General features: G+C 32.9%; 1 protein-coding gene across 9 annotated transcripts in view; it reads left to right on the top strand.

Annotated features, from left to right (window-relative positions):
- The window catches only part of LOC143222652 (uncharacterized), a 70,938-nt gene that overhangs the window by 25,190 nt on the left and 19,851 nt on the right, over positions 1-25,897 (top strand). For all 9 annotated transcript variants that reach the window (XM_076449432.1, XM_076449427.1, XM_076449433.1 and 6 more), the window contains 4 exons: positions 8,960-9,248; positions 11,857-12,058; positions 16,338-16,425; positions 19,974-20,104. In XM_076449432.1, coding sequence (XP_076305547.1) covers positions 8,960-9,248; positions 11,857-12,058; positions 16,338-16,425; positions 19,974-20,104 — 710 coding nt within the window. The remainder of the gene's footprint in view (positions 1-8,959; positions 9,249-11,856; positions 12,059-16,337; positions 16,426-19,973; positions 20,105-25,897) is intronic.

The following is a 25,897-nucleotide window of genomic DNA, read 5'->3' as shown; positions in this document are numbered from 1 at the left end:
CCACAAATGTGCAGATTTCACATAGTGTGGTCAAGAAAGCTTAAGTTGACTGTGATTCAAGCTGCCATTGTTCCTTTATTGTTCTCAGGTAACACCTGTTATGCCCATAGAGAATATTGGCTATAAATATGACATTGTATAAGGATGTCAACAGCAATGTCCTTCATTGGTTGTTCAGGTGATATATAGAGGTTATGTGTAATGAGAATAATCAGTCATATAGTAGTGGATGTTGCTATGGATAAATGTGAGATTACTTGGAAACTACGAACCCTGGAATTTATGTAGTGTGAAAGTTCTCCTTCAACTGGTCAGTCTGTTTATGGAACTTGGTCCTGATTTAAAAACAAAGAGTAGCTATTTACAATGATTGTTCAAAGTAAGTGCTCTGCAGCTTCATATACTGTGTTTGTGTTTTAAATAGATTGTTCATTTTGTCCAGTCTCATTTAATTTCAACTCAGTTAACCAGTAGTTTTGATTATACTTTGTACTTGGTATGTTAAACAAAGTTTGTTATTTAACACACATATGTGATATCACAAATGTATTAATTTCAACTGTATAAAACATACATACATCAAAGAGATAGGCAGTAACATCTTGAGATTTTTGTGAGAGATGTGTATTAAATCATACTAAATCTTGAACTTACAATATACAAAACAATTTCTGCATAAATAGTTATTCATTGTTAACAAGTTTATACCTAAATTCTTTTTTGGGGAGGAGGAGTTTATAGAGGAATGGCAGATTGGAGAAACCTAACTTGGGAAATAACCTGACCTGTAAGTCCTGTAAAATTGCAGTAAAGAGCAAAATTTCTATATCCAACTGCTTGATTCAATGAGAATTGTTGAATTAGTCAAAGTATTAAGAATTTAAATACAGAAAACCAAAATTCTGCAAATTATTTTGATCTTTGACACCATAAAACTTTATGAAAGGTATAAATCTAAAATGTATCTATTTCGGTCTGTGGAGAGTTTTCTAAGTTATCACTGGGAAAATTCTCATCTAAGTTGGTTGAAATATAAAGGAATGGCAAACCAAAAGCCTTAACTTTGCAAACAGATTTTTAACCTTTACTCTCTAAAATCACAATAAGCATCTATCTCATTCAGTTCATGAATTATAAGCTACCTTTGTACAATATCTAGATTGGTCAATATATAGAGGAATTGCAGATTTAATTCTGTAAAATATTTTGAACTTTGGCCCCTAAAAGTTGCAAGAAAGGCAATACACACAAATCTGTATTCCAGTCTGTAAGAGTTGTTACAAAGTATTGATGTGCAAAATATCTGGATTGATGTAACTGTAAAGGAACAATTGGCCAAAAATCCCCAAACCATAAGACATCTTTATCTTTGGTCCCTCTTTACTAAATTTTCTATCTGCTTCAGTCTGTGAGAGTTATTACAAATTAGTAATGTGCAAAATCTCATCTAGATTTGTCAAAATATATAGGAATGGCAAGACAAAAGCCCTAACTTTGCAAACATTTTTATGTTTGACCCTTGCATTTTCAGTCTTTGATGGCTGTTGCAGAGTATTTTTATAACAAGTTACATTGGGTTTAAAGGAACTGCAGGTCAAATTGTAATTTTTAACAAATGACATCTGACTCTATTGTGTATGTTAGTCAAAAAAAAAAAAATGAAAATGCTGTGTAGGCATATTGGATCAAGGTATATGCTCACCAATTTCAAAATGATTGGACCAGAAATAAAGGAAGGATGTAGTTGCAACTAATTACTGAAGAGAAGAAAACAGGAACATAGGAGATATGTCTCCTTCCCAGTAGGAAGACAGTAATAATAATAAGCTGCTATTGTTTCAATATGTTATTATTATTTGAGATACTGTGAAATGGGTATCGTGTGTGTGTGTTTTGTTTTTGTATATTGATTATATCAACAGTATGCTGGAAGATAGTTTCTGTAAAGGACTGATTTGTAATATTACTTTTGTTATTTCTTATATAATAAAAATTCTTCATTACTAATGATGATGATGGTCAGTGCAAGAACATGTTTTTGATATTTCATTATTTTGTTGGGAAACATAAAAAAAAAAATATTAGTTTAAGTTAAAATTGGCTCATTCATTTATTAGGGTTCTCACCTAATTTATTTGAAATTAAACCATCTTTTGGTTTGCTAATAGGCTTGAATAGTTGGTATAATGGTAATTCTGGAAGATTCCACTGGAGGGTTTTACTTAATCATACTATATTTTTCATGTTAGTTGGGATTTACTGTGGTGAATGCAGTGTTTATTGTTTGGTTAAATTCTGTTGATTGTGCTGGTCAAGGAAGATAACTGAAGTCAGAGAACTCGGGCTATTGTGGCCAGTGCTTTTGTTGTAGTGCGCTGTGGTGTCCCTGCTGTCCGAAAGGCAAAGATAACAGGGAAACTTGGTAAAGCCACCTTGGAGACCTATCAGGAATGCCACCATTTTGAAGTCTCTGATAACCTCCTAGCCATACTCATCATACTTCAAGGCTTCTAGCAAGGTCATGACACTGTTGTATTCTTTTTTCACAGAGTACTTTTTTGCTCTTGTCTTGATAAATTGGCCACATAATAGCAGAATGCTTCTGGAAAATGCGTGGAACTTCTTGATGCCATGTCTGATAAAATTAGATAGGTCTATGTGTTTACTTAGGCAGCTAGAACTAAACTGAAGTGATGAGTGGGGTGAGCCCCTGTATATATATATTACTATGGAAAGTTCAAGAAAATTCTAAAAGGTACTTTAAAATTCTCGTAAGCTTTACAATATTCTAGAAAATTCCTGTAAGTTTGAGAAAATTCTTTATCAGCTACTCAACACTGAATCGACCTGGAATGTTCTGGGAAATCGATAAATGTGAAAATTTTATTACCCAGATCACAAAAGCAAAGCTTGAAGAGAAAAATTGGTCTTTTCCATTTACTTTTAGCATAAGCAGTTAGGAAATAACACTTTCTGCCCAGGAACAAGAAATGATAAAAATTTTCTAACATAGTGTAATTTGTCTCAACTAATGACCTGGGCCAGAGTAGTTTCTCTTAGAAGTGTTTTGGCTTGCTTAGTGAATAGCTAAGCACTTAAGGAGAATTGTTACATGCAAAGCATAAGGTAATATACCTGTCACATTTGGCCAATGTAGTTAATGCTATGTAATAACTTTAATGTTTTATGGTGAATCTGTTTGATAATATAAATATTAAAATAATGTATTGAATGAATTACAGTTAATACTGTAAGTTGTAGAAGTGAATGTAAAGTTGCATCTTATTTAGTACATGGCAAGTTCTACCTACATATCCACAAAACAGTAGCACAGTCTGTGTATTATAACCTCTTGTGCATCTGTTCTACTTGTTTTAATCCATTATATCATATGTAGTATATGAAGGTGACCTTGTTTAAGTAAATCTGGCCAATGGCCATACTTGAAAGGGGTTTCTTGTAAAAAGAAGAATCTAAAGGTTACCAATCCTTAAAACTGGAAAGTTAATTTAAAATGAAGGCCCATATAATGTGAGGAAAGTCTAGGATAATGTAGATTTCTGTGGCATAACTGCTTAGAATTGTGTTGAAGTATTTAAAGTTATGATCAAGGAAGTCATTTGTAACATATTGCAACTATTAAATTTTTCATTGAATATTTTTTACGTGATTTATGCTGGGCGAACAACATAACCATGAGAAACAGTTGACTCAGAATATCTTATAGCTAGAGTTGAGAAAAATTGAAAGGTATAATGCATATGCCTATATATATATGCCTCAAATGAAAAAAAAAGTTTATTCTGTATTGCATATGTTAATTACATGACTTGTACTGAGTCTGACCACACAAGAGAAAGCAACTGACTCAGTATAACTTGTGTTAGTCTTGAATAAGATAACTAAAAGGTGATGTGGCTAGGTTTGTATTTGATTATGTGAAATGAAAATAAAGTTTTTCAAGATGTATAGCTATTATCTTAATGGAAATCACTTTTCATAATATCCTAACTGCAGATTGATTGAAAAATGAAAATATTGTCAATTATACATTTTAGGTAAAAAATAAGCTGTTTTACCAGAAAATGTTTTAAAGATGCCATGTAATTTATTGAAAGAAGAACCTCTACTAAAAAGTTTGTGTTCTAGCTCTCTGTAAAATCTTTCAAATTACAATAAATTTTTGCAAACTTAAGTTGTAGTAAGTAATTGTAAAACATTTTCTTTGTAATATTTGTGACAAAAATTAAATATTGTGTTTTGTTGTAAATTCTGATATAAAATACTTGATTTATAACACCAGTATTTAAATCAAGGCAGTGTTCTTCATTTGCAACTGTTGAACTTTATCAAGTACTAGATCTGATTGGTGGGTTTCCCAAGCTATTTTAAGAAAATCTGGTAGATTTAGTATTGCTATGTCATTGTTTTAGCTGCATTCTCTGTTACTTTTAAACTTCATGGTAGTCTTGTTGCATATAATGTATTGTAATTCAGATTCAAAAAATAATTCTGATGCTGATGGACTGGATAGATGTAACAAGAATTATCTGTTGTGAAATGGACAGCTCAGCTGTTGGGAGACACTGAGCAAATGTGGACAATTTTTTTTAAAACGTTTTCAATATTCACAACATGTATACACTGCTGGCCAAAATCTTAAGGCTAATGAACATGAAAAAAATATGTATTTTGAATTGTTAGACTCAACCACTTATTTAAGTAGAGCTTTGAAAGATGAAAATAAGAAAAGGGAAAATAAAAATAAAAACGTTTTTAGCATTTAATAGGGAATATGTGAACACTATGAAATTAGTCTAAATACTAGTTGGTCAAAAGTTTAAGACCATACTGAAAAGAAGCATTAATCGGTAAACACATAATGAAATTTAGTCATCTGACATCTCCTGTGTTACCTTGGCTAAAAAGTTCAAAGAGTTTGAATGTGGTAGAATTGTTGAGCTGCAAAAGCAAAGTCTCTCTCAATGTGCCATCACTGGTGAGATTGGGCATAGTAAAACTGCTGCTATTGTGTAAATTTCTTAAAAGACCCTGAGAGATATGGAACAAGAATTTTAAGTGGTCGACCCCAAAAAATTTTGCTGGCGTTGATCAGGAGGATTCAACAGGTTGTCTGGCAAAGCACCAGTCGATCGTCGAACCAGATTAAGGCCCTTTACAGAGGCAGAATGCAGCTCAATAACAATAAGACGGCATGTACGAGAGAAATGCTTTAAAAACCGTAAATGTCTTCAAAGGCCACGCCTCCTTCCACGCCATGAAACAGCTCAGTTAAACTTTGCTGAGGAGAATTAAACATATGACATAGAAAAGTGGAAGAAGGTTTTGTTCTCTGGTGAGAAAAAATTTAACCTGTATGGTCCAGATGACTTCCAATGTTACTGGCACAATAAGGATATCCCACCGTTGATATTTTCTACACGACAGTGGAGGAGGTTCCATCATGATCTGAAGTGCTTTCTCCTTCCATGGAACAATGCAGCTTCAGGTTATAGAGGGGCGTCAAGCAGCAGCTGGCTACATTGGCATATTGGAGAGTGCATCCTTATTGACTGAAGGCCCTCGCTTGTGTGGAAATGACTGGATCTTTCAGCAGGACAACACCACAATCCATAATGCCCGCAGGACAAAGGACTTTTTCATGGCGAATAACATGATTCTTTTGGACCATCTAGCATGTTTGCCTGAACTGAACCCCATTGAAAATGTTTGGGGGTGGATGGCAAGAGAAGTCTACAGAAATGGACGTCATTTCCAAACAGTGCATGATCTTTGTGAAGCCATCTTCACCACTTGGAATAACATTCCAGCCAGCCTTCTGCAAATGCTTATATCGACCATGCCAAAGCAAATGTTTGCAGTTATTTGCAATGATGGTCGTGCAACTCACTACTGAGACCTCTTGTTGGGCATTTCCTACCCTGTTTAGGACTTCTATTTGGTATGGTCTTAAACATTTGATCAGCTAGTATTTAGGCTAATTTCAGTGTTCACATTTTCCCTATTAAATGCTAAAAATGTTTTTTTTTATTTTCCCATTTCTTATTTTCATCTTTTGAAACTACTCAAATAAGTAGTTGAGTCTAACAATGCAAAATGCATTTTTTTATGTTTATTGGCCTTAAGATTTTGGCCAGCAGTGTATATTCCTCAAAGGGGGAAAAAAAAAAGGTAGCTGTAAGTAAGAAAACTAGGTTGGTTCACAAAATGTTTAAATTTACTGGTTTTATAGAAAGTCAAGAAAGTGGGTCAAACAATAAATTGGGACATCTAAAAGGATGTATGAAAAACATTTGACTACAATCAAAAATTGAAAATAAGAATATTTTGTAGTGCATTATGTAAACAAAATGCTAGGATGGGAATAGAACACTTGAGGGAATGACAAAGGAAGGCTTGTACCTAATGATTATGAAATCCCTAGGTTGTTAAATTCTGTTTTTTCTTCAGATTTTACTAATTAAGACTTGAGCAGTATTCCTCATCTTAAACAAGTAATAGATGTAAACAAAGTGTAACAAGACAATTGCATAAGTTCTAAACTTTTTAAAGTAAAATTGGGAAGCATAAAGAATGTCTTCTGGGCCTGATAATATTTCTTCAAGGGTTTCAAAGGAGGTCAACGATTTGATATGTGAGCTACTTGCCACAGTTTTCTCTAAATCTCTGAATAGTAAACAAGTACTAACAGATTGGAAATGAGCGAATGTCACTCATATCTTCAAGGGAAGTAATACAAGTTGTGCCACTAATTATAGGCTAATTAGTCTTGCATCAGTTGTGGGAAAAGTTTTCGAAAGTGATAAAAGATACCTTGCAAAGTCATTTAACAAAGTTTAGAATTTTGTTTGGTAGTTAATATGGTTTCACTAAGGTAAAATCTTGCCTTACAAACTGTTTAACATTTTTTGAAATTTTACTGCATATGTAAGGGTGTATATTTGATGCATCTGGATTTTTCAGAAACCATTTTACAAAATGCCACATAAAAGGCTTGTAAAGAAATATCTGTAGGTGTGAATGATAAGTTAACTAATTGGATAGAAGAGTACCTTGATGGAAGAAAGCATAGGGTTATTATAAATGGAGTTCATGTCTTGGGTGTCACTGGTTGTGAAAAGGACGCCACTGCTTAGTGAGTTGGACTAGTAAATGGCAGATGGGTTTTAATTGTGATAAATGCAAGTTACTGCATGTGAGTTATCATAATTTGAATTACAAGTATAATATGAGTGAGAATAACCTTAAGATTGCTATGAGAGAAAAGGATCTTTGTGTAATGACTGATTAGTCTCTTAACCCATCCAAGCAGTGTACTGAAGCTAGTGGTAGCAGAAATAGCATTTTAGGTTGCATTTACAGAAATAATGAATACAAGTCTAAAGAGGTTATGATTTTCTTGTACAGGTCACTGGTTAGGCGTCATTTGGAGTATTGTGTTTAGTCCTTTGCTTCTTATTTTAGGAAAGACATTGAATTGTTGAAAATGGTTCAGTGGAGGATTACTAAAATGATACCTGGGATGGAGAGATTGGCATATAAAGAGAGATTAAGATTCTTAAATTTGTTTTCCCTTGGAAAAAAAATAGTTAGAGGGGATCTGATTGAAGTGTTTAAGATTATAAAAGGAATTGATAATGTTGATACGAGGGCTGTTCAAAAAATATGCGGACTGACGTCATAAAACAAAATGTACTTTATTTAGAAGTTACAGGTCTGGGACACCTTCAAAGTACTCTCCTCCCCAACGCGCACACTTATCCCAACGGTGTTTCCACTTGTTGAAACAGTCCTGGTGTGCTTCTTTTGTAATGTCCTCCAGCTCCTTTGTCGCATTTGCCTTAATCTCGGGAATCGTCTCAAATTTTCTTCCTTTCAAGGGTCTTTTGAGTTTGGGGAACAAGAAAAAATCATAAGGAGCAAGGTCAGGTGAGTAGGGGAGGTGGGAAAGAACAGTGATCGAGTGTTTGGCCAAAAACTCGCGAGTTCTGAGGGCTGAATTTCGCAGCAACGCGGTGCATCTTCAATTTTTCGGTCAAAATCTCGTAACAAGATCCAACTGATATTCCACACTCTTCAGCAAGCTCCCTGACAGTCAGACGTCGATTTGCCCGCACCAGGGTGTTGATTTTGTTGACGTGTGGGTCGTCAGTTGACGTGGAAGGACGTCCAGGATGCTCATCATCTTCAATGGACTGTCGACCATCCTTAAAACGTTCATGTCACTTGAAACATGCCGTACGCTTCATAGCAACATCACAGTAAGCCGTGTTAAGCATAGCAAAAGTTTCAGTTGCAGATTTTCCAAGTTTAACACAAAATTTCACAGCAAGTCGTTGCTCCTTCAGATCATTCATTTTGAAATCCGCCAAACGAAAAAATCGCACTTCACTTAAAACCGCATAGCTAATACACAAATGAAGATATCTGCAATCGGGAAATGGCGTCGTAATCAGCTGATCTGTGCAAACCTAACGACACCAAGCGGATTCCCCTGGAACCAACTGGAGCCGCGCAATTCAAACAGTCTGCGTATTTTTTGAACAGCCATCGTACGTCAATATTTTTTATTCGTAACAGTGCGAATTACAGAACTGAGAGACACAAATATAGATTTATACATGGTAGAAGCCATCTTCAGCTAAGACAATTTTCTTTTTCAAATAAGGTGGTTGATCCATGGAATGGATTACCTGTAGATGTTGTGGAGGCTGTAAATTTAAGTAAGTTTAAGAGAAAACAATAGATGTATGATAAGGGCTGGCTTTAAATTTTTATTATTATTATTATTTAATAGTTTTAGGTTTAGTGGTTGAGTATTCAGTTACATATAGTTAGACTTCTAATTCTCCTTTTATATATGTACTTGCAAATTTTCAACGTTGTTCTGTACATATGTTAAAATTTAAATTGTATTTCTCTTCTATGTTTTATGTAGTCCTTTGGACATCAAAATGGTACAACTAGGCATCATATTAATCCAAGTAACTATAGTAGACATGTTGAAACGTGCATCAGGGATACAGAGTTCACAATTTTTCCACCACCTAATCCAACTACAAACCAACCTGCTGGATTGTTATATGAGAATGAAGTTACATTTGAACCTCTCCCAGAAATACATCCAAGAAGGCAAGACAACAAGACATTGCCTTTAAGTTGTCCGTATCTACCAGCTCATTTTACCTATGCAGTTACAAAGGGATTTTCTATTCATGACTGGTTTGGTATGTTTTTAGAGAATTGTTCTATATATGGGAATTATTTGGTAAACTTATAGAATAGACAATACTTTATATGTCACTGAATTTTAAGTTCATAGAGATTCATTGTTTGTGAATGATTTGGTAAATTTATAGAATTTTTTCTGTCTGTATCTGGTTTTGTAAGTTGGTAATAAATTGTCTATATATGCTTAATCTGATACATTTTTAAAAGATTCTCTATTGATTTCTGACTTAAGTATTAAATTTGGGAAAATAGTCGTTATCCACGACTGATTTGCATAGTATACAGAATTCATTAACAATAACTGAATTACTAAGTCTGTTTTCTTACAAAGTTAGCTATTTTTTCCTGTGTTCATTAAAAACAAGGAAGTAATTTAAAATGTAATGTTCAAATTTTTAAACAAAATACCTGATAAGAAAAGGAATAATAACGCTTAATGTTACCAGTATGGGCATATCCAAGTCAAACTTAAAATACTAAATAAATGAAATATTTATAGGAATAAACTTTTTAGTATTCTATAACTGGTAGGAAAATATATATACTGATATAATAATACAGTATAACCTGTCTAAAGTTGAAACTTTACAAGCTGGAAACATCAAAATTTTGCAGCATTATCTTAAGATTTCTCTTAAAGGCCCTCCTTTATGGCAGAACATGTGTAACATAAATGGAAAACTATCTTTCACCTACCACATCTATCAGCAAGTAGGATTAGAACCTGAGTAAGGTAGAAAAGTGTTTTTGATTAAATATTAATTTCTTATATAACTAGTAATTTGTTTTAAGTATTAATAAATTCTAGGACATTTTGTTACGCTGAGTATTGGTTAAATATATTCTATTATTTTTCTGCCATCATTATTTCGTAGGTCACTGTTTGAAAGAACAATTGACTATACTTTTGGTCGCATTTGCTGATAGAAAACTAGAGAAACCATGAGTAATAGGTAAAAGTGAAAATCCGAGCTGTTTCAAAAATTTAAGGAAGAATCAACTTCCTGTGGAATGGAAAGCAAGTAATAAATCATGGATGACAAATGCTATATTCAATTAATTTTTGAACAAATTAAACAAAAAATGGAACAAGAAAATAGGAATATTTTGCTTTTCCCAGATAAGCAACTTGTCACCCAAATGTTCAACTTTGACATGTTTATTCAGCCTTTCTACCTCCATGTACAACTTCAGTTCTACAGCCACTAGATAATGGAATTATACAGTGTATAAAATTAAAATAGAGAAAATTGATGCTTCAGCATATTATTACAAACATGAATGACTGTAAGAGAGCATCTGAAATTACCATGAAAATTGACGTGTTAGGTGCGATTGCATTTTTAAGTAATTCAATCAAATGTGTAATAAAGTGCTTTCAGAACTGTGGATTTATTCTTGATAATGACAGAGATTGTGGAGAAGTTGTTTGTTATGAAGATTCTAGTGAAATCCAAATTCTGATTGAGAAGATTGATACAGATGATTTTGTGAATGTGGAAAGTTTTGTGAGCATTGACAAGAATGTTTGTTTTAACAGAAACTGAAATTGATTTAAAATCTATAATAAACGTGCAAGATGGTAACAGTATAAGAGATTCAGAAGATGAACAAAATTGAAAAGATAGAAATTCCTACTTCATCACAAGTGTTAAGTTATATTAACACTATCAAATTGTATGCAGAAATAAAGGGGGAAATTAACTTCATTAAAAGGCCATAGAATTGGCATTCTTTATTTAATCGCATGAGAAACCCCATTAAAAAATGAAACAGTTGAAATTGGACACTTTCTTCAAATAAATTAAGATTTTGTATACTTGGATATATTTTTGAATGTCTATTTTCGTTCTTATTCTAGCAAATATAGCATAAATAGTATAATAAGTTTATTCACAAACATCTTACTTCCCTTGAGTCAAGCACAAATTACATATTATTAAGGAAATGCATGTTCACTGTCTAAGCTGGAAAACCTGCTTAAGCTATAAATTCTACTCGGTTCCATGTGATTCCACCTTAGACAGGTTTTACTGTAATTTATTTTAGGTCTTGATTTTATATATGAATGCTTAACAAATTCATTTTGCTTGTGTCTACATATCTCATCAAGTAAAAAGGTAATTTGCATTTAATATATCTACTCTTTGAATATAAAATTGTATGCAAAGAAAATATCAATAATTTGAAGAAGAGAAGCTAGTAAGTCTGCAAACAACTGTAATGTTGGTGTGTGGTAATGAAAGCTGAGAGAAACTACAACTGTAACTGGTGGCACACAATTTGTTACTCATCATTCCTGTTCTTAATTTTAACTTGTATAAATCAAGGACAGGTATAAACATGAGAAAATTGTGTCACTGGTTGGAGCTGTTTCTCTCATATAGCTCTCATTGACACATTCAGATGTGTGTGTAGTTGATGCATTCTTTTTTTTTACTTGTAGTCTTTTAACAAGATAGTAAATTAATATCTAACTATATATACTCTTTTTTTAGTTTCAACAAATTGACTAATTTATTGTTACAAAATTTGATATTTTTTTACTCAGACTAGTGAAGTTGAGCAAGCATTGTAAATTTATTTTCATTTCCAATATTTTAGCTGATCACCACAAAAATTTTCCTCGTAACCAATTGCAATATCTTCAAGAAGTTGGCTCAGGATGGTTTGGTCAGGTTGTAGAAGGAGAGGCCCAAAACATCACTCCTTCTCAAAGGAAAACTAAAGTGGTTGTAAAAATTCTCCGGGAAGATGCTTCACCATCTGAACATGCATTATTTTTACGTGAAGTTCAACCATACAGGTACAATAATTTAAAATTAATACATATTATGTTCAAGTAACTTTAATTTGTTAATTATCTCTCAGTGAGGCATTGTTTTAACATCCAAACAAAATTCTGTTTCCCAATATGCATGAAATTGATTTAATAGTGATGATATTCACCTTATTTTTAAATTTTCTGAACTTTATTTCCTAAAAAAATTAACTTTTTTTAACTTCAATCTGTATGTAAAGAAATTTATTTTTAATCATTATATGAAAGACTTAATAAAAACATACATGTGCATTTGGAACCACTTTGTCAGAGATGTTTTTGTTTAATTACAGATTTAACTTGTAAAATATCAATAAAAATTGTATTTATTTTTTTCAAAAGAACTATAGTAATTACAAGCATAACTCATTTTTTAGCTTTTATAAGTGACAAATAACAGTGTAAATCAGAGTAAGTTCTTGTTTTACATGATGTACAAGGCTTCCAAGAATCACTCAAGGAAACTAAAAAAAGCCATTGAATTTTGTGTTTTGCATTCCTAGTCTAGGAAACATCATTTTACTAACAAAATCTAAAAAAGGCAGTGAATATTTTGTGAATCAGTGATGTCTTAGAGCATAATTGCAAAAAAAGTAAAATCATTACTGCTACTAATTGTATAAAGGTTAATTCTCTATCATTTAAAAGCTCAATACTTTGTGTACAAATAACTTTTATATACATTAATCTTTTTTTCTTCTTTCTTTCTCTCTCTCTTAATCTTCATGGAGTATGAAAAATAGCTGTAATAAACTATGTGAACAGAAACTGTGTTTCTGCTTAAATAGTGTGTAAGGTCTCTTGAAAAAGATGTATCATCTTTCTTAGACTTGGTCTGGGAGGATCATTTTACTGCATCACAAAAGCCCTTAATAAATTTCTATTTAGACATAGGCTTTTCCTGTTAATTAAATTATTTTGATCTGACAAATTTTAGTGCATTAATAAAACAACTTTGTGTCAGTAGCCATTGAAAGAACACTTAATACCCTAAATATGTCATTGACACTTTTGTGTAGGAAATACTAGAAAGATACAAAAACAAATCATTTGTTTGTTTCGGTAAATACTCGCAGTTCAGAAATAGAAACAATTTTACAGTTTGGGTAAATTTTTACTTCATATCATTACTTGTTAAATTTTGTATACATAAATATAAGATCTGTGTTTGTTAGCACCCTAACTCCTCTTAGCTTACTGGTCTAATCAGAACCAAAGTTTGCAGGTAAACAATAAAAATGGTGAATGTCCTAACAGGGTCAAAATTGAACTTAATCCTATTTCTACTTTTTAAAGCTTGTTGGTTAATTACACCCAGCCTATTAAGATAATCTTAAACAATCTTAGCAGGTTGACACTTTAGATAATGTTGTATATTCTAAAGGAATTCAAGATTAAAGTATGAAAGTTACTGAATTATTTCTCAAACAATGTTTTTTGTGTTAATTAAGATGTTGTGTGTTTGAGGGTTGGATCACTTAAAGATCTTTATTTGTTGATAGATGAAAAGTAAACTCTAAATGTTGTTTATGAAGAAGCTTTGTTATAATTTTTAAGTTTTGAGATAAAGTGTATATTCGAGTTGTTACTTTGAAACATTATTGCTATTAAACCTACATTGTTTTAGTTAAGCTTAAACATTCCTCATCAGTTAATAAATATTTAAGTTTGTCAATAATAACTATAGTAATTATGAACTAATAATTTGAGTAATTTGTTTTAATTCATTATAAAATAAACTATACATAAGTATTGTAAATAGTACACAATGTTGTGAGGTGTAGTATAGCTTGGATTAGGACCATTGGAAGGCATAATAATCCAAAAAATAGAATATCAACAGTGACAGTTAAGAACATGGATGGCAATGTACAATAGCAGTAATTTGGAATTAAGTTTTATTTTAAAAAAATAACAAAAACAATGACATATAGAATGTTTCATTCACCTCAACTAATAATATGGTACATAAGGATTTCAAAGTATACTTTACTCTCTATTAATCCATAAATCTTTGCATGAATAATTTAACTTACATCAGTGAATAGCTGAATACGTCCCAATTATCTAGTAATCTATTAGGAAAATTTATTGATTGCAAAGTTACGACATTTATACTTACCCATTGAGCACGAGATTCATTCAGCCGGGTCTATTCTTACATTCACATGCATTAGTGAAAAAAAAAAAAAGACTTGGTCAAATTAACAGCTTTCTATAATGCATTATTGTTGGACCAAATTTTAAATTCAGTATTACATCAATTCAGGAATTTTACTATATTGTACCATTTTGTTTCATTGAATAAAATCTTTATTGGGGGAGTATGCCCCAGGCTGCTGTAGAAGATGTCTTTCTTCCATGCTCACAACATCTTACTGAAGTATTACTTTTTGAAAGTCTTAAGATTCTTATAAGTTGGAAGCTCTGTGTCTGTCAAGCAATAAATAAGATGCTAGGAATGGGAAAGAATAAAGATTGAAAATAAAGTTGAGCATATGCAGCTTAACAAAATTGGATTAATATTTTTGTTTTGAAATACTAGTTTTTAGATATTGTATGCCCTTGAAACCGAGTTGTTAATTGTTATGAATATTACATAGAACTAGTATATTCATGTACAGGCATTATCTTAATGTCTTTTTTTGTGTCTGAACTCAAGGGCCATATCAGAATAAATATAATGTGAGTGATTTAAAAAGTTTTTCTTATTATGAAAAGTCTAACACTTAGGTGTTTAAATACTGTTATGCAGTATTACTATTATAAGTGAAGAATGTTTGCATGCAGTAACATTCTTATGTGTGATGGTTACTATAGCTTTTACCACTATGATTGTACATTGCAAAGTAGTATGATTATAATCATCTATAAACATTATGGATGTTTTGTCAGTGGGTATGAGGTTTTATGTGAAGAGCACTATATGTATATATAATTGGAATTTACAAATTAGTTGTTTTTAAGTATAATCTGAAGATGTCATGAACAAATAAAACTTGCATAAATTTAAAAGTTTTGGATAACAAGATCCACCATAAATAATTTCCAGTACTTTTGATACAGATGAACTTGATATGCACAGTTTCAAAGCATGTGTGAAAGTAGTATGGTGTGGTCTGTATTAATTTGTTAATATACAAATATTTTATAGATATCAGAAATATAAGCTTACTGCAGTCTATGCTTAACTGAAAGTTTTTGACATTTTTATGTATGTACATCAGAAAGTGCTTTAATTCATATTTGTTCCATAAAAATGTTCTGAAAGAATATTACATTTTACAGTAAAAGTTAAGTTGAAGTATATTTATCACAATTATTAAAATCTACAGTGTTCTTTATGCATTAATAATGTTTTTGTGATTTAAGTTATTTAAAAAGTGTGATTGCTGTGTTTCATCAAACTTTTTGTGTATTGTATGTTTTCTGATAAAGTATTAATAATTCAAGAACAGTATGACCAGTTATTTTAAAATTTTGCAAGACAACATTGAAGTAGACTGTCACTCATATGTAGTTTTTCTTTATTAAGCAGTATATGAATAATTTTTGCAATTTCTCGTTTTATTACAAATAAAATATTAATTATATATCACAAGCATAGATAAAATGGTCAGGAAATAATATTTTTTGGTCACAAAAAATTCAGGGAATTTCACTGTAACAAAGATGTGGAATCATGGTTGTAGGTCAAAGAAAAGTATCATTTGGTCTTTTATGCTGTTAATAGATAAATCTCTGCTGTAGGAAAACTTGTAAATCTAGTGATAATGAAATTGATAAATTCAGTAAAAACTGCAGCTTATGTTAATCATTCATATTGTATTGTTAAGATGATTCCACCTAATTCCTTTTAATTTTCATATTGGCACATGTTTTCACTGTTGTATTATTCTGTGGTGTCATCATCACTTATAAAGTCTAATTTTCCAGTGTTATAAACATGAAAATGTATTTTGCAATTTTCAGGTTTCCAAACATAGTCATTGTTTATGAAAACAATTTTTATATCTTAATCAGAAACAATGATCTTGTATTTGTGTTTCAAAAATCTTAAAATAGTCTTAATTTACTTTTATGAATTTTGTATATTCCTTAGCTTCTACAACCTTTTTTTACTTTGTGAAGTTTGTTTACACTTCTTAACTTCTGTGTAACTTGGTTTTATCGACTTTTGTGAAACTTTGTGTTTCTTGCTTCAGAATAATTTGGTGTACTTCTTACTAAAAAAAAATGTTTTAAAAAATTCCATTTATTTTAGAGACCTGAAACACCCAAATATCATATGTCTCTTGAGCCAGTGTTTGGAGTCTAATCCTTTTCTTATCATAATGGAACATTTCACCATGGTTAGTAAAAAATCTTTTTATTTGCCATCCTTGTAATATTTTACCAATTTAACATTTCACTTTAATTTTTTTAATGAAGTATTTCCAGATCAAAGTAGTCCTTATCATTATTTTTGCTACTCCTATAAAAACAATTTGATTGACAGACACAGTAACATGTACTGCTGTACATGTTGTGCTTGGCCCAGCATGGCCAAGCGTGTTAAGGCGTGCGACTTGTAATCTGAGGGTCACGGGTTCGCATCCCCGTCGCGCCAAACATGCTTGCCCTTTCAGCTGTGGGGGGATTATAATCTGAAGGTTAATCCCACTATTCGTTGGTAAAAGAGTAGCCCAAGAGTTGGCGGTGGGTGGTGATGACTAGCTGCCTTCCCTCTAGTCTTACACTGCTAAATTAGGGACGGCTAGCACAGATAGCCCTCGAGTAGCTTTATGCAAAATTCCAAAACAAACAAACATGTTGTGCTGTGTGTGTGTTTCTGCCTTTCCTTTTGAGTGAAGTAAAAAGATAAAGTTTATCATTTTATATTCATAATATTTAAGAATACCTTAAGAGAAAATTTACAGTAATAGCCTTTTAGTGGAAATTTTGTACATACAGTCCTAATCTATACATTTATTGTGCTAGCATATGATTGTGTAAGAAATGTGAACAATTTAGCTTCTTGAATGTATTTAAGCTTAACATTTTTCTAACATGTACAGTTACTATTAGTGATAACTTTTTTGAGTAGAGAAAAAATAATAAAATATAGTCAAACTGAAACCTTAAGGGCTAACTATTGGGCAACTTCAGTCTATTCAACTTTGAGGAGCATTTGCATAGTTAACTATCTTCTTAAAATACTAGTATGCCACAGTCCAAATAACTTCCCATTTATTAAAATTTTGTATAATGGGAACTCAAGTATGATGAAGGATTGTGACAGTCTTTGTCAGTTCTCTGTTGTTAAGGCTGTTCTGGTTTTCTCTCTCTCTCTCTCTCTGAACTTACTAAGCAGAATTGCACGACTAAGTGAAATCTTTGACATTTATTGAATTTAATTTTTCACTTTAGAAAGTTTGCAAGTATTAAGAAAATAAATAATTTTATATGATGTTTAGTTGTAAAGATAACAATTGTTATTTGTACATGAGTAGAACGTGATAAAATAATAGTGCCATTTATTTACTTTTCAAGGACAATCTTGCAATAATTATAATGTATAATCAGTGCTTTCATTGTCACTTTTATAGATGACCTCACATTGTTATATTTATTTTCAAAAACTTTTTTAATATATCATTACTTAATCTGAAACTGTAAATTTTTGGACTTTTAAAGAGGAATGTTCTTTTGTCATGTGTTACAAAATTGATTTATTACATTAAGCTTTCACTAATTTGAATGCATTAATGCTGTTTTTTTTTTTTTTTTCTTCAAGTAGCTGGCTAAGTCTAATGCTTAATCTGTTGAATGAAGCTTATGGTGAATTTTAAGTTGCCATAAGTTAAACTTCCTTTTGTTTTAAATAATGTTTTTTGTGGGTTTTTTTCCATAATCTGCCAATTTTTAACTCAATCACTACCAACTACTAACTTTCTGAGTAGCCAAGACAAGTCTTGCTATATTTTGTTTCAACAATAAAACTAGTGGATGATATTGTTTGAAACTTCATAAGAACTTTCATTAATGTACATAGTTTGAGAAACATAAAGCCTGTTAGTTTTGATGAATATAGTTTGTTCTTTTTCCATTATCTTTAATACCTGGAAAATTACATTTGAAAATGGTATATAGAAGATATGATTACAATATTTATTTGTTCCAGATTTGAACTTTGTACTTTGTTTTAGTCCATTATTGTAAAATCTCTAAAAAACATTTTATTGTCCATAAAATGCAAATTTTGTTGATTTAATTTTGTTTTATTAATAGTAATGTACTCGTGTTTGTGTAATGTCCAAGATTTCAAATTTCTATTTCATTTTAACTGTACTTTTGTTTATTGTGCTGAAGAAAAACCTTAGGCTTGCAGCATGACCTTTATACTTTGCTGTAAATTATCACACTTCTTGGAAGAAACTCTCATTCAGTTGAGCATAGGTGCATTTGAACATTACAGAAAATGTATCATTTCCTTTAACTGTGAAACATGTTTATTTCAACAAGTTCATTTATGTTGTTTCACTACACAGACAACACTTTAATTGCCACTATTAGTGAATGTATGTAATATATTTCAGTGAAGGTGGTTTGAATAAGTCTGACTATTATATAAATGGTTAAATGATTCGTCCTGTTACAAGAAATTACCAAAGGATTTAGACACCATAAGTTACAGAGAAAATCACTTTACATCACTTAAAGATTAGTCTAGGTCCCATTCTTTTCATTACAGGCAAGATTTATATTAGAATTAGAAAGTTAAACTTTTCAGTGTATTGAAACACCAACAACTTTCCATGTATTATTGAGGCAGATGTGTTTAAGGTATTTCACTTGCTTTGCTTATCATCCTATGATTTGTCAAACATGAAATATAGCAATTGGAATAACATAGAATTGAAATTGACACCTTCGACTAGAATTGGCTATATGTTTTACATTTGAGGTTTAACACAGCCAGATGCTGTTTTATAGAGAAGACAGACTAGAAAAAGGTCTAAATACCAACCATAAATGGCAAAAGCAGGGCTTAAGTGCAAGGAAGAATTTTGTTTTTCAAAATCTGAAAAAAAAAAAAAAAATCTTTAGATGGTGCTTATTTATAGTCTCAAACGTTTGGGATTTTGTTAATAAATTTATTTTCGAACTTCATTAAAAAGTGCAATTTAGTATAAATAAATAATGAGTTCTCTATAACATTTTTCAATTCACAAATGCCATTTTGTCCTCATAAGTCAAAAATGGTCGAAGTAGGTAAGGGGTTAAAAGCAAGTCTATTTCTCTACTGAATGTTTTCTGTGATACAAAAGTAAGTAATATATTTCCTAAACCATACAGCTGAGAGAATACACTATGTAACAGAAATTTGGTTATTGGATAGTATGTGTTATTTCTTAATTATTTATGTTGTAAAAGTACAGAAAATGGCCATTATTCCCTTCAAACTTTGCTTTTGTAACATGGATAATGAAATTTAGAAATTAACCTATTTTCTATGTAAAAATGGGCAAATTTGCATATTTTCATTTACAGTATTTATACTAAAATTATACAAAAATGTTTAGAAGTGAATAGTTTTTTGAGATTTGCAACTGTAATGTAAATCACTTTCATGTATCAGCCCCCAAATATAGTCTCCCATATTGTTTTCATTATATGCTCCCAGGTCAGAAAAGCAAAGTTTGAAGAGAAAAATAGGTCTTTTCCATTTGCTTTAGGCATAAGCAATTGGGAAATAATACTTTTTGCCCAGGAAAAAGTAATAATTTTGTTACATAGTGTTATTTTACTTACATTCTCAGTGTTACTGAAGGAAAAAAAAATTGATACAAGATTAAATTTTGCTACACTTATCAGTTTCAAATTTGTTAATTTAGTTGTTTGTATAATGTCTGAGCAGGATATGAAAGAATACCTCATTCAGCTTCGTTGTGATTCAGAGCAATTGCTGAAGGAAGGATGGCTGTTGAGCATGATGTGTGATGTTGCCACTGCTGTACAATACATGCATGAACATGAATTCATCAGCAGGTTAGTCAAGTTTCCATAGTTGGGGGTTGCTTACAATTCATTTGTACCTTATTATGTTGAAGTTAGATCTAAGTATTAGATATACACACAATAAAATGATTAAATTGAATTAGTGATTTGATGGACACACTAGCAGTAGCTTCTATTTGTCACTAATAAGTTGATATTAGTAAGAAATTGTGGTTTTTGTTTTGAACCTTAGTTTGTTGATAACCTTATTTAATATCTTGTAAAATATTACTTAGTATATTGTACAAAAGTTTGTGGTAAATTTTATCAAAATTGTAAAAAACCAAAAAAAAAACACTTTTGCATTGATTTGTAAATGACTAAATTTTTACTGTTTGTCTGATAAGAAAATAAAAGAGAGTCCAAGCAGTCATAAAGACTGTAATCAATAGTTTACAGAGAAAAGGTATTAGTCAACTGAAACCATATTCTTGACAACTAATTAATCAAAGAAGCAAATCATAGAGGAATGAAAGGTGGAAGTTTATTAAGTAGTTGATTATGTAAAGGGAAATAACCAAACAGCTGTTCAACAGCTGATAACAAAAAGTCAGTAGCCAAATAGAAAATGAAGAATTTGCTTGACAGCCAATAATCAGAGAAAGATTGATAGCTTGACAGAAGATACACTTTTTGTTTCATTTCCTTGGTGTTAAATTCCTGTGAGACAGTGAAGGACCTATATGTCATAGAATACTGAAACCTAGTTTACACTATCTGTATAGTTAGCCACTTATCAATAGTTTTCACAAACTGAATAAACTAAAATGATGTAAGCTAATAGAGATCTGGCTTAAATGGACTACTTCTGCCTGTTTCTAGAGTAGGGTGATGTTTTGGGTTCCATACTGAAGAAGGCTTCAGCTAAATCATTCTTCCATAATAGAAACAGGGAGAACAAGCTGTTAAGACAATTCTCTACTGTGTCTACATTACTTAGAATACATTTGAAACAATACATCTTGTTTGATTTATGCTTCCCTTCTGTTTTATTATAATTATATTCTGTTATAGTTTAAAACATAATATACTGAATATCACAGAAGAGAATACTGTTAGGTTTTCAACTTGTGTCAAATCCATTTTTCTTTCACACAGTGTGTATACAGGCACAATAATTTGATATAAAATGTACATACACATATATTAGTTATTAATTGATTAGTGAAGCACATATTAGAATACTTTTTAAAGTTCATAAACATTTTACATGTTGCAACATTTCTTACCCGGAGGCTTAAAAAATTACTGTTCCCAATTCCATCTCAGATGTATGCTGCTGCACTTTGTTTCATTGCTGTAGTGAGAGCAGAGATGCCAACTATTTCAAATGACTGAGCATAATGATTGTAGACAGAGCCCTTTTACAGTTTTAGTCCTTTTAGATTTGCCAGAAACAATCTGGTGAACGAGGCCTCTTTTTTTCCATCTTGTGAACGATTGCATTGGTGTATCTATGCCTCTTAGAAAACGAGAAATACCCATCTACGCGAGCGCCGATTGGCTGACAAACACTGATGATGTAACTATGGATACCCCCACATACCCAGTATGGAGAAGCACCGCACTCAAACTATTGGTAGATGTCGGAGATACAAATATTTTTTATTATTTCAAGCATAAACATGATTATCACAAGTAACCATTTGGACTATGTCTTTTATTTATTATCAAAATTTATTTGTATCTCACTAGAAATTTTCTTTTCACCCCTTTCAAGCCCTGGGAGAACAATTTATCACTTTATTGTTTTGGCCTATATAATATATAATAATTTGGGAGTTGTAACAAGTCATAATATTTGTCTGTATGAGCGTATAGTTGTAATGTATACACCAAAATCGTAATGATTACGCTCATATCGTAATGGTTGGCATGTCTGTGAGAGTACAGATGGATCTCTCCTTGCCTGTAAAAGAATCTTTCTCAAACCATGTAAAAAGTCTTTCGCTATCCATTGTAAAGAAAATTGATGAATCAGTGTCAACACCATTTCTGTTCCTACAATTTCTTTCAGCAGATTCCTGGATCCACTTCCTTTGGTTTGAGATTCAAGTGTTTCCTCAGGTCCATCTTCTTCTCCAGACCCCAAGATGCAGAACGATCATTCATTCATGCCCTCAGTTGCTGGAATCTTCTTCCAACAACAGAAACCTGCTCATTCAACCCAGGGCAGAATCCATGGAGGTCAATAAACCTTTGAATGAAGAAAAAGATGAGGTTGAAAACAGAAGGGCTTTTCACCCAATTTGCCTGTACATAAGTAAAAATGGCCACTTTGATACAGTGGAACTGTCAAGTTTTATGTTCTAATTTGGATGACATCAAAGAACTGATTGATTCTTGCCATCCTATGTGTGTTACCTTACAAGAAATATTTCTGAAACCTGCAATAGTCGTCATTCATCAGTTTTGATATTTTTTGTACAGGAATGACAGGTTGTGTAATGGATAAGTGCATAGAGAGGTAGCACTGCTGGTCGATCTGCATGTGTCTGCTCTCTCTATACCACTCAACACACCCTTAGAGGCTGTAGCCATCCATGTTTCCTTGGATCATACCACCACTGTTTATTCTCTCTACCTGTCTCATGGAGAGACCTATGATCAGTCAGACCTTGATGCTCTCATTCAACAGTTACCATCTCTCTTTTTAATCCTGGGGACTTTATGGGCATAATCTCCTATGGGGAGGTGCTGATATTGATGGGAGGGGTTACTCCATAGAGCGCATCCTCTCAGATCACAACCTTTCTCTCTCTTGAATACCGATTCTTATACTTATTTTCATGCACCTAGTCAGTCTTTTACTGCTATCGATCTCTTGGTCTGCTCCCCTTCACTATTCTCCCACTTTTCATTGAGGGTTGACAGTAACCCACTGGGCAGTGATCATTTTCCTATTATTTTAGGAGAGACTGGCCGTGGGTGATGCCACCCAACCAACATACCCCAGTGGAAGCTGGACTAAACCAACTGGTCCTCTTTCATTGCTCTTGCGGAACTTGATCCTGCCTTTGTCTGTAAGCCATTGATAGATGACTGCATCACAACAGTGACTGAATGTATTATCCAGGAAGTTGCTCAGTCACTACACATTTTCCATGGTATTATCATTTGTGGTAGAATCCTGCCCATCTCAAGGCATGGATGACTCACAAATGGAACTGGGATACCTTTTGTAGTTATCCCACACTTTCAAACTGCATTGCTTTTCAAAGGGCCCAAGCACATGCTCAGCAGGTAAGACATCAAAGCCAGAAGGAATCTTGGACTAAATTTACAACCAGCATCTTTTCTACCACCTGTTCTAAAGTCATTTGGGACAAGAATTGGAATGTCAATGGGCAGTATAATTCTGTCCCCCTTTCAATCTTGCCAGGAAGTTGTTGATGCCCAGAGCATCGTCAGTACTCATGGCGAAAGCTTTCGCTGGGTGTCTGGCACTTCTGCTTCATCCTCCACCTTCTTAACCATCAAGACTTGGGCAGAGTGATCACTTCTTTCTTTATGGCTGATAGTCTCTAGGACTATATTGCCCCTTTACACTGGTGGAACTCAAGTTGGCTTTTCATTGGCCTGGCAGTACATCAGTCAGACCTGATGATATACACTATGAAATGCTACACCATCTCTCTCCTGCTTCTCTTGCTGTTCTTGTTGTTGTTTTTAATTGAATCTAGCAGGATGAAGTTTTTCCTGGTGCATGGTACCAGGCTATTGTCCTATCTTTCTCTAAGCCTGGGAAGGATCCCAAGATTCCTTCAAACTACTGTCCAGTTGCTTTAATGAGCTGTCTCTGTAAGACCGTAAAGAGGATGGTTAATACTCATCTTGTTTGGTTTTTCGAATCAAACAACCTCCTCTCACTGTGGGTTATGATGACAGCACTTTACTGTGGACCACCTTATCTGACTTAAAACATCGATCACAGAAACCTCTTTCAAGGGACAACATTTTGTGTCAGTAATCTTTGATCTTGAGAAGGCTTATTATACTATTATCTGAAGGTATGATGTTTTGCAAGACCTCCACTTGTATGGGTTGCATAGCCATTTGCCCATTTTTATTTTAAAAAATTTTTAATCGGCAGGGGATTCCAAGTTCATATGGTTTCAACACTCTCCTGTTCTTTCCCTCAGGAACTTGGAGTCTCTCAGGGCTGTGTCTTGTGTGTCACACTTTTCAACATAAAAATTAATGCCATCACTGAACAACTTCCACGTCTCGTGTCACTTGTTGAACATGAAGTTTATTGAGCGGCAGCTACAGACTGCCTTCCGTCATTTACTGAAGTGGACCACAGCAAGCGGTTTTAACTTTTCTCTGTTCAAAATCATTTCCATGCACTTTTGCTGCCAATGGGGTATTCACCCTGATCCTGAACTCTGGTTCTTCTCTTCCACTTGTTGGGAAACAGATCGATGTTCTATGCTTAAGATACATCATGCTCTCATTCACTCAAAACTGGACTTGGGTCTCTGATCTAGGGCCTTTCCAGGACCTTGGTCTTGAAGATGCTGGACATCGTTCATGATTAGGGGCCTTGGCTCTGCACTGGGGCTTTCCACACTTCCCCAGGCAAGAGCTTGTACACAGTCTCATGAACCTCCTCTACCATTTGCAACTATCTTTACTGTTTGCTTCAAAAGTTCAATCCTTACCACACTATCCTGCCTGGCATGGTGTTTTCCTTCCTCAATGGGCCATGCTTTTTCAGAACAGATGATCTACCATTGTTCCTTTTGGCCTTCATATTCCAGTGCAGTTGGATGAATTGGGTCTGTCCTTGGATGTCTTTGCTGTATCCACTGGTCAACCCATCCCACCATGTATTATTAACATCCTCAAATGTGAGCTTACTTTGAGTCATCTTAGAAAAGCAGATGCGCGCCCAATTGAAAGTACTGTCTTTTTTTTGCTGAACATCTTTCAAACCATTCTTCCATTCCCATTTATATGGATGGTTTGAAATCAGGTGACTGTGTGGGTTCTGCCATGATTTGTTGTGGTTTGGTTATTGCGCGCAGAAAATCTTCTTTACAGTTTTTGTGTTCACTGCCAAACTCTGCCATTTCTCTTGCCCTGGACCACATAAAGCTAAGTAGTACTCAAATTGTATCATTTAAACTGACATGCTTATCTTGCTACTGGCCCTCAAATCACTTCATTTTAGTTCTTCCTAATATTCTTAAATTGCTTGGCCTATTTCTCCTTAATGTCTACTTCTACCCAATTCTTCTGGATACCAGCCCACGTTGGTATTTGCAGAAACGAGCTTGCTAACACTACAACTAAGTTATTCAGCTGTTACACTATCACTGCCATGCCTGTTTCATACATGGACTATGGTTCTATATTCAAGGCAAAGCTCTATGGCAGTTGACTTGGAATAAATAATGTGAAAATAAGCTTTTCCAGCAAACCCCTCTATTAGACTTTGGCCATCTTGTTTCCATAAGGATCAGAAAGAACTTGTCCTTACTAGACTATGCACTGGTCACAGTTTTTTAACTCATAGTTTTCTTTTATCTGGAACTAATGCACCAATGTGTAGTGTGTGTGACACTTGCGTCATGATAGTCCACATTTTGCTGTCATGATGTTGTTACGACTCTCGATGACAGCACCATTTTAGACATGTTTTGTCCACATGTTTGCTCCTGATGCTTGACAGAGTCATTGGCAATGGTGATGCTATCCACCTTAAAAATATTTTTAGTTTTTTAAGGGTCATTTGCCTTTTCAATGCTATTTAAATTTTTAATTCAAAAATTAAATTTT

This window comes from Tachypleus tridentatus, chromosome 8, assembly GCF_004210375.1.
Source record: "Tachypleus tridentatus isolate NWPU-2018 chromosome 8, ASM421037v1, whole genome shotgun sequence".
Taxonomy (NCBI): domain Eukaryota; kingdom Metazoa; phylum Arthropoda; class Merostomata; order Xiphosura; family Limulidae; genus Tachypleus; species Tachypleus tridentatus.
The sequence above is the reverse complement of the archived record's forward strand: the minus strand, read 5'-3'. Positions and strand labels throughout refer to the sequence as shown.